We start from the raw sequence: 17,257 nt of genomic DNA on the forward strand, positions 1-17,257 counted from the left end.
AGTGTTCCATAATGTGTGTAAAACATAATAAAACAGTATAATAATAATAATAATAATAATAATAATAATAATAATAATAATAATAATAATAATAATAAGACAGTTATGCATGTATTTGGAGTGAGGCCGGGTCAAATCAGATTAAATCATTCTGAACTCATGTGTATCCACACATAGCGACGTGTGTGTGTGTGTGTGTGCCTAGTACAGCCCAGTTAGAGCCAGTTAGTCAGTGTCCCTGTCCTCAGACTCTCTCTGACGGTGAGTTCAAACTGAAATTGCCTTATCAAAAGAATCAGGCTTATGGAAACATACATCTGGTCGCATTAGCTTTGAAGGAATCATCGGCTCATTTATTAAATATGCAAACAATAAAGGGCTGTAGCTGGTTGACATGACAGGCTATAGCCAGAGAGACACTGGTTAAAAATGTACACTCCTGAACAAAGCACTACACACACGTTTCACAAGTCATTACAACCCTGCTCATCTCTGAGTCACATGCTCCATATAAAACAGAGTGTGTGTGTGTGTGTGTGTGTGTGTGTGTGTGTGTGTGTGTGAGCCCTGGAGAGGTGTGAATTCACATAGGTCACCCTTTGCTTGAGCCTGCGAATGCCCCTCTTGGCATGACTCTTGGCCTGTATGAGAGAAACACAGGCATTAGAAATAACCACAGGCTCCATTAATATTCTACAGTGGTCTGGTGTAACATCAAGACCTGCTTTGATCCCGCTGGCCAAAAAAAGACAAAGACTAAAGCTGGAAAGGGCATCACACGCATGCATATACATACACAGTCCTAGTAGAACAATGACATTCACCAGCTAACTACAACCTTTTGGATATTCAGAGTGAGAACCTGTATGACTTAATACCCATTTTAAGGTTAGGTTTTCAAGTTGTTTACATGTTATGTGTGTCCAATAAGAAAGTTTGCACTTGTGGGACTATTCCACTGGTTCCGAACTAAATCAAGAGCAGCTCTCGTATTTGAACATATTGGACGTATTTGACCCAGGTCTGATTGGGAATATGTTATTGATCCAGACTTGCATATCTGTAGGCCGTTTTCACAGCTGGACTTGCCTTAGTCATTGCAGTGTTGATCAGCGCGCCGCCTCTCTGCAACACACACAAAACTGTCATTTAGCAGCACATACACACAGGCACACGCACACACACAGAGGATTTCCATTGAACACACAACCCAACCAGTGGCGGTCGGTGCCATTTAAGATTAGGGAGGAAGATTTTTATATTTATGAGCATGGCCATATTTCAATTACAGCATATTGGATGAATGTAATTAATGTTCCATTCACCCAGCTCAATGTAAGATTGTTTATGCTACTACATGATACTGAAAATGGCCCTATATCCATCATCAGGTTGCGACAACCTAGCCTATAAAGGAAAGTTTATAACATAGGTGCACAGGTCGAGAGACATATTGGAGTAATCAGACAGTGAGACATTCAATACCACCTTGCACACTCTTGCCTGCATCTAGCTGATCTGGTGTGTAATCATTAGTCCAAACAAGAGTTTCTATTGGACAAATTCAGGTAGGTCCCTCCCAGTTTTTTTCAGTTTGCTTCCGTTGAAGAAATGTTTTGCAACAGAATCGGCGGAATGAATATACCTCTGATCACCTGCACACTCTCCTCCTTTCACCTTTTCCCTTCGCTTATGGACTTCAGTGCACAACACAACAGCTGTCTGTGACCAGGTGAAAAAACCTAAAACCTAACCCTTTATACCATAACTGCTAACCGCTACACAGCCTACTTCATTGTCACCATTTTAAAGTTATAGTCAAGAAACTAGAACTAACGCATTAGTAAACCCATAGCCTCGTCCCGTTTTAGGGAAGCCTGGGGAAGTTCGATGGCAGAAGAGCTAAAGAGTGGTCGGAACCCGGTGTAAATCAGTGGCGCCTTGCAACACGTCAAACCAATCAAATGCCTTGCTTGAGTGGAGCTCCAAAAGATGCTCACCAGATTAGTGCCATAGGAACAACGGTACGTGAGGACAAAACATTTCAACAAAACAAGCACTGGCGACAAAACATTTTTGAATGTTTGCAGCACGCTGGTCTTGGCGATGCATGCCATATGATAAGCTGCTAAATGGATTCCCATAGCTGATATACTGAGAGAGTGACAATCAAATAAAATTGATTGGAGCTCTTATAACTAGACAAAAAGGAAATGTTCATTTAAGAATACAACACAGAAACACAGACACATTACAGGCAGAACCCCTTCCCCACTTTATTGCAGGATTGTGATTTCGGTTTAACCAACATTGACACTAGTTCATTTTGAATAATAGTTTAACAATTAAAACAAGGAATCAACTTCAAGGAATCAACACTATCACTTAAACATTTACAAATAAGCTAACTCGTACTGTATGTAAAGATTAGACATCTTAGACTAAACAACAATAGATAATTGCTCCAATTGTAATAGGTTTATACACTGACCGGCCCATTCATGAAAATGGATCGCTCGTACAGACAGTGAGTCATGTGGCCATGGCTTGCTATATAAAGCAGGCAGACAGGCATCCAGTTACTGTTTGACTGAACGTTAGAATGGGCAAAATGAGTGACCTAAGCGACTTTGGATGTGGTATGATCGTCGGTGCCAGCCACGCCGGATCCAGTATTTTAAAAAATGGTCACCCTCCTGGGCTTTTCACGCACGACAGTGTCTACTGAGAATGGTGCGACAAACAAAAAACATCCAGTCAGCAGCAGTCCTGTGGGTGAAAACTGCTCGTTGATGATAGAGGTTGAAGGAGAAGGACAAGAATCGTGCAAGCTAACAGGCGGGCCACAAACTGACAAATAACGGCGCAGTACAACAGTGGTGCGCAGAACGGCATCTCGGAACTCGTTGATCTTTGTCACGGATGGGCTATTGCAGCAGACGACCACACCAGGTTACACTCCTATCAGCTAAAAACAAGAAGAAGCGGCTCCAGCGGGCACGCGATCACCAACACTTGACAATTGAGGAGTGGAAAAACATTGCCTGGAACATGACAGTGAGTTCAGTTTACTTGAGTTGCCTGTGCAGTCCCCAGACCTCAACCCAATAGAGCATATTTGGGATGATATGGAACGGGCTGTTCACAGCATGAATGTACTGCCGTCCAGGCTGTTCTGGAGGCAAAGGGGGTCTGACCCGGTATTAGATGGGTGTACCTAATAAACTGGCCGGTGAGTGTACATTGTTTGTTTAACTGTATCTTTGTATACAACATTTGCTAACATAGGTAGGCCTACACATATAACCCATGCCATATAGAATATACCCTTTCATTCATTGGGATCTCTGTCTTCATCTGCAGACAGGCTTTCACAGCTTTCCATATCTGAGGACAGAAAACATCACGAAGAAACAGGCTTCATTATACTCAAATTAGACAGCACTGAGTATTATGATGCTATTATCTCTCTGTCCTCAAGGTTTTCCCCTCTAGGGACTGGAGAATATTTTCATAATGTCCTCCCACAAAATGACCTGCCCTATCCACTACACTCTCCCTATACTGATAGCTGGAGCTGCAATTTCACCCTCTTCCATGTCTGTTATCTATAAATGTATTGGGAGACAGTTTTTAATTTACAATGATTACATCAAGATAGCTAGCTAATAGGAAGTTAGCTAGATGATGACATTTAATGCACTTAGCTAAACAGTGTGTGACGTCAGCTAGCTAGCAGCTCAGTTGACTTAGCTTACAAAATGAAATGGCCTACTGTAGCCAGCTAGCTAATAATAAATTGTTTAAATGTTTTTACTTACTTTAATTGGTTCTCCCACTACTTCCGTTTTTTGGGTCCTTACAAAAACAAAATAATGGGCCATCTTCACTATGTGCCAGGATTACAACCTCTCCCTCAACGTGATCAAGACAAAGGAGATGATTGTGGATTACAGGAAAAGGAGGACCGAGCATTCTCATCGACGGGGCTTAAGTGGAGCAGATTGAGAGCTTCAAGTTCCTTGGTGTCCACATCACCAACAAACTATCATGGTCCAAACACACGAAGACAGTCGTGAAGAGGGCACGACAAAGCCTATTCCTCCTCAGGAGACTGAAAAGATTTGGCATGGGTCCTCAGATCCTCAAAACGTTATACTGCTGTACCATCGAGAGCATCCTGACTGGTTGCATCACTGCCTGGTATGGCAACTGCTTGGCCTCCGACCACAAGGTACCACAGAGGGTAGTGCGTACGGCCCAGTACATCACTGGGGCCAAGCTTCCTGCCATCCAGGACCTCTATACCAGGCGGTGTCAGATGAAGGCCCTAAACATTTTCAAAGACTCCAGCCATCCAAGCGGTAACGGAGTGCCAAGTCTAGGTCCAAAAGGCTTCTTAACAGCTTCTACCCCCAAGCCATAAGACTCCTGAACAGAAAGATTTCTGGCTCCCAGGTGTCTTTTATACAGGTAACGAGCTGAGATTAGGAGCACACTCTTAAAGGGAGTGCTCCTAATCTCAGCTTGTTACCTGTATAAAACACACCTGTCCACAGAAGCAATCAATCAATCAGATTCCAAACTCTCCACCATGGCCAAGACCAAAGAGATCTCCAAGGATGTCAGGGACAAGATTGTAGACCTACACAAGACTGGAATGGGCTACAAGACCATCGCCAAGCAGCTTGGTGAGAAGGTGACAACAGTTGGTGCGATTATTCGCAAATGGAAGAAACACAAAATAACTGTCAATCTCCCTCGGCCTGGGGCCCCATGCAAGATCTCACCTCGTGGAGTTGTAATGATCATGAGAACGGTGAGGAATCAGCCTAGAACTACACGGAAGGATCTTGTCAAAGATCTCAAGGCAGCTGGGACCATAGTCACCAAGAAAACAATTGGTAACCACTACGCCGTGAAGGACTGAACTCCTGCAGCGCCCGCAAGGTCCCCCGGCTCAAGAAAGCACATATACAGGCCCGTCTGAAGTTTGCCAATGAACATCTGAATGATTCAGAGGAGAACTGGGTGAAAGTGTTGTGGTCAGATGAGACCAAAATCGAGCTCTTTGGCATCAACTCAACTCGCCGTGTTTGGAGGAGGAGGAATGCTGCCTATGACCCCAAGAACACCATCCCCACCGTCAAACATGGAGGTGGAAACATTATGCTTTGGGGGTGTTTTTCTGCTAAGGGGACAGGACAATTTCACCGCATCAAAGGGACGATGGACCGTCAAATTTTGGGTGAGAACCTCCTTCCCTCAGCCAGGGCATTGAAAATGGGTCGTGGATGGGTATTCCAGCATGACAATGACCCAAAACACATGGCCAAGGCAACAAAGGAGTGGCTCAAGAAGAAGCACATTAAGTTCCTGGAGTGGCCTAGCCAGTCTCCAGACCTTAATCCCATAGAAAATCTGTGGAGGGAACTGAAGGTTCGAAGTTGCCAAATGTCAGCCTCGAAACCTTAATGACTTGGAGAAGATCTGCAAAGAGGAGTGGGACAAAATCCCTCCTGAGATGTGTGCAAACCTGGTGGCCAACTACAAGAAACATCTGACCTCTGTGATTGCCAACAAGGGTTTTTCCACCATGTTTTGCAGAGGAGTCAAATACTTATTTCCCTCATTAAAATGCAAATCAATTTATAACATTTTTGACATGCGTTTTTCTGGATTTTTGTTGTTGTTATTCTGTCTCTCACTGTTCAAATAAACCTACCATTAAAATTATAGACTGATCATGTATTTGTCAGTGGGCAAACGTATAAAATCAGCAGGGGATCAAATACTTTTTTCCCTCACTGTATAGCCTCGCTACTGATATTTTACTGCTGCTCTTTAATTATTTGTTAATTCTTTAAATTTTAAATGTTTTACTTATCTATTTTTTACTTAACTTATTTTTCTTAAAACTGCATTGTTGGTTAAGGGCTTGTGACAAATACAATAATAATTTGATTTGATACCGTTTTCTTTAAGCAGTCAACATTAGAATGCAGTTTAAACCACCTCCGAGCAAATTTATGTAATGCACTCTAGTGCACCCAAAGTCGTTTTCCAGTGCATTGTCTCCATTATTTCTGTGTATCAGATGTAGCAAATTAATATGTTTTATTGAAAAAGGGTTGGAAAAAGGTGTCTCCATAATGACAATCTAAATAGCCTCCTAAAACTGGTAAAAAGTTGTCACAAAGTGCACGCGTGCTGCTCTCTCTCCTCTCGCTCACGTGACTCAGCCAATAACTGTAGTGCTCTCTCATCACACACACACTCCCTCCGGCCCTCCCCACCACTCACTCACTCAGCAGCAGCCAGCCTCACTGCTTGACAGTCAGCAGCAGGTCACAGTGAAATATATATATATATTTCTAGAGAAATGCCATGGCGGCTGCGGTACATCTTAGAAATAGCCCAAAAACCCGCACCCGCAGCCAATACATTTTCACCCGCGACATCGTTTTCAAAGTAGCCAAATTTGGCGAGAAATCGCGAACATGGCAACACAGAGTGGTTTAGATTGTGTTGGGACGTTTTACTTTACCAGACTAATCCACTTTCAATTTCAATAAATATAAATCGCAGACTGTCAGCCAAACTTAAAACTAGCATAGGCAACAACTACCCGGTCAGAAAACAGTGACACACATAACACACAGCACCGCTTCTACGGGCGTGTGGGGGGAGGGTTCTTGACATGCAACATCCAATCAAAATCTTGCTGCTGGGAGCCAGCAAACCATTAAAACCATTTTTGGAATGCAATATTCTCCAGATGTGATTTTGGAGGTACGGCAACACAAGACTAGTAAACCCACAATCCAATCCGTGTACAATCATGCTGTACAGTGTACAGCAAGCAGTTTAGAAGTTACACCGGCGGGCCCCGGTGGCAATACATTTATAAAACCGAAAGCTAACTTGACTTAATTGGAAGAGTTGCAGTGTTGGATAGCCTTAGCCAGCCAGCTAACATAAATAGAAATTCCTCTCTGAGTCATGTTGTAGAGTAGGCTAAATTAGCTGCATTAGCTAAATTAGCTGCATTAGCTAAGTAAAACTAAGGTAAACTAAGAAGAAAAAACTTCTAAACTAAATGTAGCTTTCTCTCTCTCTTTCTCTCTGCTGCTTCTCATAAAGTTTTGAAGAAATTAATTTTTAAAAAATGTTCAACTATAGTCTTTCTCTCGCTTTGATTCAACTACTCACCACACTTCATGCACTGCAGTGCTAGCTGTAGTTTATGCTTTCAGTACCAGATTCATTCTCTGATACTTTGATTGGATGGACAACACGTCAGTTCATACTGCAAGAGCTCTGACAGGTTGGAGGACATCCTCCGGAAGTCGTCATAACCAACGTTCCCTCTAATTTCAGGTCTGCTGAGTGCAAAATTGAACATTGTGAAAATTCGGTGCAACTTCCAGCGCACGTTTACTGTGAACACTGAGGCTGTACCCGCTTTAAGTTACAGTTTTAACATTGGCCAAGTAAGCTACTGTGGCTATTTAAAAGTATAATGTAGGCCTACCAGAGTGGCCTACCATCAAAAACAACAGAGAAAATGCATCCCATAACATTTTAACATGGAAATAGCTGTTCTACCATTCAGCCTACAGTAGCAGCCAATGTGGGGGTTCAATGAGACTTGACATTAACCTGTTCATCCACTTGTCCTTCAGACAAGGAGGTGACTGAAAATGTTGTTGTGTTGTTCAATGCAAGAAACCCCTTTACAAAATAAAATGCATTATTATTCCCATACCATTATTACAGAGAATCAGACAAATTATGCTACCCTCTGCCAATTGGCTACTTATTCAAGTCTGTCCCAATAAGCCCAGTACAATAAGACAAAAAAAAGCTCTTACCTGACTGGCTTTTCAAAGATGTCTAGAAATGTACACGTTTAGTGCTCTAGAAGGAAGCAATCACTCCCCTATTGCTGACTACAAATGATCTATAACTGGGCTAATAACTCACTAACTAGAAAAGGATATGAACAAAATGTGCACACATGGCTACATGCAGCTCTTGCTTTGATCGCAAAACAAGTGCATCTTCTCACGACCGCTCATGCTGTAAACACAGTCCAGTTCAAAGTAAATGGCACAGATCCATATATGGCAATGGTCTATTTGCATACAGGCCTACTGCAGCTCTGATTGGTTATGCCACACTGGTCTGGAAGCGTTCTGCCTACAACAAAATCTCTTGCATAGTTCATTTTGTTTCGGTATGTTGCATTGAAAGTGGCTAATATTGCGTTGATTTGATCACAATTACCAGAGTAAAGGGAAACGTTGATAGTATTAACTAATAGGGAAAACTCAAGACAGTTGAGTGAAGTTCAATCTCGTGCTTCTCTCTGTTGGCTGATATTTCTTCTGTGCGCAGCATAGAGGGAACATTGGTCATAACTACTGTGGAAGTCTGTGTAAGGGAGTGAGAACCATGAGCCACCTAGGTTTTGTATTGAAGTCAATGTACCCAGAGGAGGATGGAAGCTAGTGGTCCTCCGGCTACACCATTGTGCTACCCAAGAGGATGCTGTTGAGACTACTGTAGACCTTCATTGCAAAACAGTGCGTTTTAATCAGTTATTTGGTGACATGAATATATTTAGTATAGTCTTATCAAAAAAGTATAACTTTAATGTGTCAATATATATTTTTTAATGAAATTCACTAAGTAGGATGGTCCTACCCTTCATCCTCTGAGGAGCCTCCAATGAAACCAACAGACACCTGGAATTACTATACAAACATAAGCCATTGGACGATGGACGGATAGCGTGTTTTCTGTATGTATCATATCTCTAACACATAAAACACATTGGTGGTCCTCTGTAGCTCAATTGGTAGAGCATGGCGCTTGTAATGCCAGGGTAGTGGGTTCGATCCCCGGGACCACCCATACGTAAAAATGTATGCACACATGACTGTAAGTCGCTTTGGATAAAAGCGTCTGCTAAATGGCATATTATTATTATTATTATTATTATTATCTGCAGTTTGCTTTGAGAGATACACACTGAGATAGTGTGATGGTGAATATTTAAACACCACATTAGCAGGCAAGATACAGTAGCTAAATGACTTATTGTATCACATACTGAATTACATCTCTGCTGATGTCAGGATTTTTATCCTCAGCAAATCCTATGTTCTATCTCAGTCTGTCTCTCGCTCTCGCTGTCACCCCCTCTCTCCATTCACCATACTAGTCTAATGCAAAGAGAGCACAAGGCAACAGCGTCAAACTAAACGACTAAACTCTTTAAAATGCCAGCCAGTTTAGAGTTTGGAGCCGACAGAGAAAAGGAGATGTGTGGAGAAGAGTAGAGAGGGGCCGAGGTGAAAGTCTGCTCTTATAGATCCGTGTCAGTCATAAGATGTGAACTTTAACAAGCCTTTGAAAATAACTCTAGAGGACTAATTCAGAGCTGCTGTATGGTTGACGGGGGAGAGAGTGATAGAGAGAGAGAGGTGGGAGAGAGGGGGGGGGGTGATCTCTGTTTGGTAGGTTTGATGGAGGAACACTTGTCTTGTGGTTCCTGAGAGATCAACATGTCAGTCAGGGAGACATCTCGTCAAATCACTACAGACTCTCTCTTTCTTTCCATTTCTCCCTCTCTCACTTTCCCTCTATGTCTCCCTCTTTCTTTCTCCCCGTCGCAATTGTCCTACTGTAAGTATGCACAGATTCACAAGGCCAACCGCACACACATGTACACACACACTTACATTCAGCACGCTCCACTCCAAAGACTACACAAGAACTTACAGAGTCATACATCTGTCAATTACTCTAACATGAGAAGATATAGAATACACTCAATTCATTGTATTTGTATAATATCTTTGCATACCTTGACTGTGTGCACCCACTGTTGATAAGACCTGGAATTACCTGTAAAACAGCAAAGGCACACACAATGAATGACAGAGACGTGAAAGCGACTGATCAGACACAGTGATGACATGAACTCAATGATGACACACATTTTGTGCGACTGTATCAAACGTATAGGACCTGGTCTCTCTTGGGAAAGAGGTTGTCTGACCTCAATCGGACTACTTGGTTAAATAAAAGTTAAATAAGAAATTAAAAAGGCAAAATTATGTTTGAGTAAAATGATTCGTTGTAAGATGAATCTTATAGGATGTTAGTGCCACTCACTTCCACAGAAGCCTCCCTCAGTGATCTCCTCTTCGAACAGGTCAGTGAAGCCTCGGCCTGCGTTCAGCTTGGCCAGCCGGCCGTCAATAAACTGCAACCATAAATTACAACACAGCATTACAGATGGTAGGGAGGGAGGGAGAGTGAGGGGAAAAGGGAGAAAAGGAGGGACAGAGAGGGAGGCCAGACGACAGGGGGAAAAAAAGACACCCAACTGGGCAAGTGTGTTTAACCCTACCTGTTCCAGACGTGTCTCTAGATGAAATGAGTTTAGGGATCGGGTGGGTAATGTGAAGCAGGTTTTGAGGATTAGGGCAGCAGACGGCCATGCTGCCTGGTTAGGGTTAGGCCTGGCTGGGAGACCGCATGGTGAGGCCAGGGATGAATCCCAAACGGCACCCTATTCCCTACATAGTGCTCTACTTTTGACCAGGGCCTGGTCAAAAGTAGTGTACTATGTAGGGAATAGGGTGCCATTTGGAATGCAGAACTGGTGACTGATGCACCAGGAACATTCATTTCCTCCCTTTGTCACATGGAGCTTATAAAACGCTTCCCATAAATATGTTCATTATCAGCCCAGACGTTACATGTCACTCACAGACACATGTAGGCAGACACAGGCATTGGCACAAAGACACAAACAAATGTACGCACGCACACACACACACACACACACAAACAAACATATGTACGTGCACACAGGCACACACACACCCCTGAGCTTCAGCTATAAATATTGAGCAAAAATAAAAGCATTCCTCAGACATTTCTCTTTAAAAACAACTAGAGAGATTGTACAACCAATGACCAACCAAAAAATGATAAAGTCATAAAACATAAAAGTCCTGTTATCTATCATCACAGGGCCGTGATAAGAACTGATCCTGGTTCATAACCGACTGGTTCCAGCTCAGCTCAAGAGGGGCGGGGAGATCTGACCAACATGTGACTGTGGGTTGTTTCTGTAAACGAGAAAGTGTTCTACGATCTAAAAGATCATTATGATCTAAAAGGCAACACTGATCCTAAATCAGCCTTCCTACTCTGAGAAGCTCGATACATACAGCCTCTGGTCAAATAAGGGTTAAATAGACATTTTATTTTAGAGCTATGTCCACCCAGCTCACTGTATTTCAAAGACTGCATCTAGAAACAGTGGGTAGCTGTCTGTCTATATTTAGGAATGGGTTCGGGCATATCTCTCAGTGGAGCGCTAGGCTAACTAGCTACCTAGCACCAGGCTTTCCTCTCCTGTAGGACGGAGGGGAACTTCATCATCATAATCTTGCTAATGAGAGATGACACTGCAGGTTTCAACCATCAAAAGAGACTTGTAACTGGACAGAAGATAGTATTCACGGCCATGAATATCAATCAGGTTAACTGTGTTGATTTTTTTTTTTTTTTATACTTAAAATTATTGTTTTTATTAAGAAAAAACGAGACAACCCAAAAGAGTTGTCTGATGAATCAAACGGCTGAATTGTACAGCAATCGCCTGTAGGTCTTGACCAGGTTTGCACACACTGCAGCAGGGATTTTGGCCCACTCCTCCATACAGACCTTCTCCAGATCCTTCAGGTTTCGGGGCTGTCGCTGGGCAATAAGGACTTTCAGCTCCCTCCAAAGATTTTCTATTGGGTTCAGGTCTGGAGACTGGCTAGGCCACTCCAGGACCTTGAGATGCTTCTTATGGAGCCACTCCTTAGTTGCCCTGGCTGTGTGTTTCGGGTCGTTGTCATGCTGGAAGACCCAGCCACGACCCATCTTCAATGCTCTTACTGAGGGAAGGAGGTTGTTGGCCAAGATCTCGCGATACATGGCCCCATCCATCCTCCCCTCAATACGGTGCAGTCGTCCTGTCCCCTTTGCAGAAAAGCATCCCCAAAGAATGATGTTTCCACCAACATGCTTCACGGTTGGGATGGTGTTCTTGGGGTTGTACTCATCCTTCTTCTTCCTCCAAACACGGCGAGTGGAGTTTAGACCAAAAAGCTATATTTTTGTCTCATCAGACCACATTACCTTCTCCCATTCCTCCTCTGGATCATCCAGATGGTCATTGGCAAACTTCAGACGGGCCTGGACATGCGCTGGCTTGAGCAGGGGGACCTTGTGTGCGCTGCAGGATTTTAATCCATGACGGCGTAATGTGTTACTAATGGTTTTCTTTGAGACTGTGGTCCCAGCTCTCTTCAGGTCATTGACCAGGTCCTGCTGTGTAGTTCTGGGCTGATCCCTCACCTTCCTCATGATCATTGATGCCCCACGAGGTGAGATCTTGCATGGAGCCCCAGACCGCGGGTGATTGACCATCATCTTGAACTTCTTCCATTTTCTAATAAATGCGCCAACAGTTGTTTCCTTCTCACCAAGCTGCTTGCCTATTGTCTTGTAGCCCATCCCAGCCTCGTGCAGGTCTACAATTGTATCCCTGATGTCCTTACACAGCTCTCTGGTCTTGGCCATTGTGGAGAGGTTGGAGTCTGTTTGATTGAGTGTGTGGACAGGTGTCTTTTATAAAGGTAACGAGTTCAAACAGGTGCAGTTAATACAGGTAATGAGTGGAGAACAGGAGGGCTTCTTAAAGAAAAACTAACAGGTCTGTGAGAGCCGGAATTCTTACTGGTTGGTAGGTGATCAAATACTTATGTCATGCAATAAAATGCAAATTAATTACTTAAAAATCGTACAATGTGATTTTCTAGATTTTTGTTTTAGATTCCGTCTCTCACAGTTAAAGTGTACCTATGATAAAAATTACAGACCTCTACATGCTTTGAAAGTAGGAAAACCTGCAAAATTGGCAGTGTATCAAATACTTGTTCTCCCCACTGTATATGATTATCATAGAGTGTCAGTCATTCTATAGCTGTGAGGTGAGTAATGTTGGGAGTAATCTGGCGTCCACCTGTACTGCTGCATGTACACAGTAAAACGAGGCGAGCAGGCCATCTGTGGGCCAGACATTGGAATCCTCACTGCAGTGTTCTAGATTACTGTGGAAGGGGTTCCAGATCTCTGGAAGATGTTCTAGAACATGGGGGTTAACTGCCTGTAGGACCTTACACGGCAACTCTGACATCCACACACAACATCCCATCACCATCACATTCACACAGAGTTTATATGTGGAGGAGAGGAAACCTAACGCTCTCTAGCTTCTCCACTTGGATTCTCCCCGAAATGGAGTCCTACTTTGAGAATGATCTGATTGATATGTGATTGGTATTATGCGGAGAGACAGAGTTGTTGTGGCTGATCCAGTAAATGGTCAGTGCTCCTGCCCCGCCTGTGTTAAAAGGGGTCTATGTGTGAGGCTGCTCTCTCTGTCTATAGGAGGGGGAAGCTTCACTGAGCCAGTCTCCACTGAACCACTGCATCTACCAAGCAGTGTCCTGAACCCATCCACTTTAGAAGAAGGAGTGTGTGTTTTCAGTCAGTGTGTGTGTAGGGGCTGAGGGGTTGATAAAAAAAGCAGGTTATCGTTGAAAGCCTTTCCCTCGCATTCTCTTGGCAGCTCTCCTCCACTTGTTCTGTACTGAATGGACCGGGATGGAGATGGGGCTGGGGATGGGTCGGGAAAGGCTGTTTGTCAGCAGATGTGTGTTTGTGTTTCTCAGTGAGCGGATGTGGGTCATGGCCAGAGCAGAGTCGGCGGACCGCTGGCCTCTCTCACTTTAACAGGGAGCAGGAGAAGAGATAAACGCTCTCCTTCGCCACGCTAGAGAGGACAGAGATAACCGCCGCATCCTAACACTCCCTCTCCCTACGCTACCACACAGACAGGAGCAGAAAGGGGGAAGTGAGGGGGAGAGAGACAGAGCGAGAGAGAGAGCGCAAATAAAATAGCTGATTAAGAAGCTCTCTGCTCCCTCTTAGGGATAAATAAACAACTCATCAAGGCTGGAGAGGAACAGTCTAACTGTGGTGGGGTGAAAAGGAATGCTTTTAAGACCGTGGGAGCTTTGAAAGTTACTCTACTAATAGTTTACTTTTCCTAATTAAGGGAAGGAAGTTATCCTAGGTGCATTTTTGTCTGTGGGTGTTGGTTTGATTGGTTTAAAGGAGAGCGAGGATTGAAAGAGCTTTCAGTTTAATCAAAGGCTTAAATAGCTCCTACTATCTTTCAGTTATTAGGTAGGAATTTTCTCATGGTTCTGGAATAGTGGGCCTCACACACGCATGCACGCACGCAGGCACACACACTGCAGTGTTACCTGTTTGAAGAGCTGCAGGTTGACAGCCATCTCCAAGAAGTTGCTCATGGTGCTGGAGCGGTGAGCCACAAAGCTCTCCTCGCAGAACATGACTGGTTCCCCCTGATCATAAACAGGAAGCGGAGGAGAGAGGAAGATCAGAACCATACATTTAGAACCAGATAACATTTACAGATATTTACACTTCGTATTCTGTGGCGGAATGCTTTTAAAATGTCACATTACTGATCTGATAAAGGACAAGAGAAATTAAGAGGTTGACGATACATTTCTACTGTATACTACTTATATATTTTCTGCCACCCAAACCTTAGTAACTTTAGTAACTAGGTAATTCAGTCTCTCCTGTTACACTCTCTTACATCATTATAATTAGCTGAGAGCCACAGACATTGGATGACAACATCCCAGCCAATCAAAAGGAGCCTGCAGTGGTTCTACATGCATGTTTTCGTATAATTAACCTAATTTGCAAATGTATATTTTTCTACAGTTAATTTTTAATTATTGTGGTGAACCAGGCTAGTGTTTGAGGCTTTGAACACACCAGGACATGTTCACTACAATATAGGTCTGGCCTTATTTTAGTGTTGGGGGGTTAATGCTATATATTACATCACGATTAGTTTATAGTTCTGTAATTAGCTACTTTAATTCAGACATGGAATAGTTATTCTGAAAGAATAGGAACAGAAGAATGTCTTTCTCTGCAGATGGACTAAAAAAGAACGATTCTATTCTAACAAGGTAACCGTAAACATGTCTTCCCCCACAAATGATGCAGCCCCCCCCAAGTGAAACTACTGGCCCGAATGAGAATATTATTGGCCCCGTCCAAGACCACAGGAAAGCAAGTTATGCATGGAGAATTTCAGTCGTGGGTGATTTCATGTTTCATTTGCAGTCCGGGCAAGTACCTTCTATTATAGCCAACCATAAAACAAGATATTTACACCGATTGTTTGGAAAACCAGAATAAAACCATCCCACCTCTCAATGATGATGATACTGTATAGCCTATATTAAACCGTTTAAAATGGAATATTCCCCTCCAGAAATGAGCCCAATAACAAATTGATGAAAAGTACATGGTCCATATTACCAGGCAGGTGTGCTATTTTAGCAATAACCATCATCACCTGTCTGATGCAGCATCTGTGGCTACATGGCTGAAGCGTGGGGTTGCTCCTCTGCATGGTTCACCCCAATGTGCTAATCATTAGCTGGATCACAGAGGGCACACTGCCTGGCTACTGTAAATGAGGCCACATTGTTGACAAAAAAGGCCTCCAAAAAAGTTTATGAATTCATACAGCCGAATAATAATTCATAACAGCTCAATAATTGATTTCCATTCATATATTTCATATCAATATTATTATTAATAAACATTTTTTCCCTCATAATAGTAGAAACAAATGTCATTAATCACCCACGGATTGGTTCATAATAATGGACTATTCCTCCCTGTTTCACGCGATATGATTGAAAACGTGACTTTCATTAAAACTATGCTACAGCAATGAGGCGCTGTCAGAGCGGGGCAGAGAAAATAAAAGAAAGATTTAATTTGAACAGAAACATATCCTAAGTTAACGCATTTATTTAGTAAAAGGACTGGTGCTGCTGATAAGGCTGCCATCGTCGTCGAGGCAGAGGACATGCATGTGTAGCCCAGTGGCGGTCAGTGCCGTTTAAGATTATGGAGGATGTTATTTTCATTTTTTATGTGCATGGCCTTATTTCTATTACAGCATATTGGATGACTGTCATTCATATTCCATTCACCCAGCTCAACGTAACATCGATAGGTTTAAGCTACTACATGACACTCGAATTTGTCCTATACCCATCATGAGGTTGCTACAACTTAGCCTACAAATGAACGTTTATAACCTAGGTGCTGTGCACAGGTCGAGAGACAAATTGGAGTAATCAAGGTGACAGACAGTGACACATTCAATCCTGCCTTGCACACTCTTGCCTGCATCTAGCTGATTTAGGGTGTCATCATTAGTCCAAAACAAGAGTTTCTATTGGACAAATTCAGGTAGGTCCATCCCCGTTTCGTTTGTCTGTTTAAGAAACGTTTTGCAACAGAATTAGCGGAATTAATACACCCCTGAGCACCCGTACACACAGTATCATCACATCTACGCGCTCTCCTCCTCTCACATTTACCCTTTGCTTGTGGACTTCAGTGCACAACACAACAGCTGTCTGTGACCAGGTGGAAAAACCTCTCCAAGCCCAACCTTCATACCATAACCGCTACACACAGCCTACATTGTTGTCACCATATTAGTTAAAGTCAACATAGCTCCTAGAACTAACGCGTTAGTAAAGCCACAATCCAATCCATGTGTACAATCACGCAGTAGAGTACAGCAAGCAGTTTAGCAGTTACATCGGTGGGCCCCGGTGGCAATACATTTATAGGTTGGAGGACGTCCTCCGGATTCGCCATAATTACTGTCCAAATTTATGGAAGGGGATGAGAACCATGAGCCTCTTAGGTTTTGTATTGAAATCAATGTACCCAGAGGAGGACGAAAAATTGCTGTCCTCCGGCTACACCATGACGCTACCCTACAGAGTGCTGTTGAGGCTACTGTAGACCTTCATTGCAAAACAGTGTGTTTGAATCAGTCATTTGGTGACATGTGAATATATTTAATATTGTTTTATCTAAAAATGTTTTTTTTTTTTTTATGTTTCACTGTTTTAATTTTTATGAAATTCACTGAGTAGGATGGTGATCCCCTTCCTCCTCAGAGGAGCCTCCAGATGGTGTAGCCCATGTATCTGATGCGGTCTGGCCAAAAAGAGTATGGCATGTCATCCTCTTT

The 17,257-nt window shown here is 43.1% G+C and overlaps 1 protein-coding gene across 2 annotated transcripts in view; it reads right to left on the minus strand.

Moving 5' to 3' along the window:
- LOC121540413 (DENN domain-containing protein 1B) overlaps window positions 1-17,257 on the minus strand; it is a 174,256-nt gene that overhangs the window by 26,897 nt on the left and 130,102 nt on the right. The window contains exons 14-18 of one of the 2 annotated variants that reach the window (XM_041849264.2): window positions 14,409-14,510; window positions 10,186-10,276; window positions 9,875-9,915; window positions 1,090-1,125; window positions 597-641 (exon numbers count right to left, since the gene is read on the minus strand). In XM_041849264.2, coding sequence (XP_041705198.1) covers window positions 597-641; window positions 1,090-1,125; window positions 9,875-9,915; window positions 10,186-10,276; window positions 14,409-14,510 — 315 coding nt within the window. Of the gene's footprint in view, window positions 1-587; window positions 642-1,089; window positions 1,126-9,874; window positions 9,916-10,185; window positions 10,277-14,408; window positions 14,511-17,257 lie in introns of both variants that reach the window. The other variant, XM_041849263.2, reaches the window with a different exon arrangement.

The sequence above is a fragment of the Coregonus clupeaformis genome, chromosome 26 (genome assembly GCF_020615455.1).
Source record: "Coregonus clupeaformis isolate EN_2021a chromosome 26, ASM2061545v1, whole genome shotgun sequence".
Classification (NCBI taxonomy): Eukaryota; Metazoa; Chordata; class Actinopteri; order Salmoniformes; family Salmonidae; genus Coregonus; species Coregonus clupeaformis.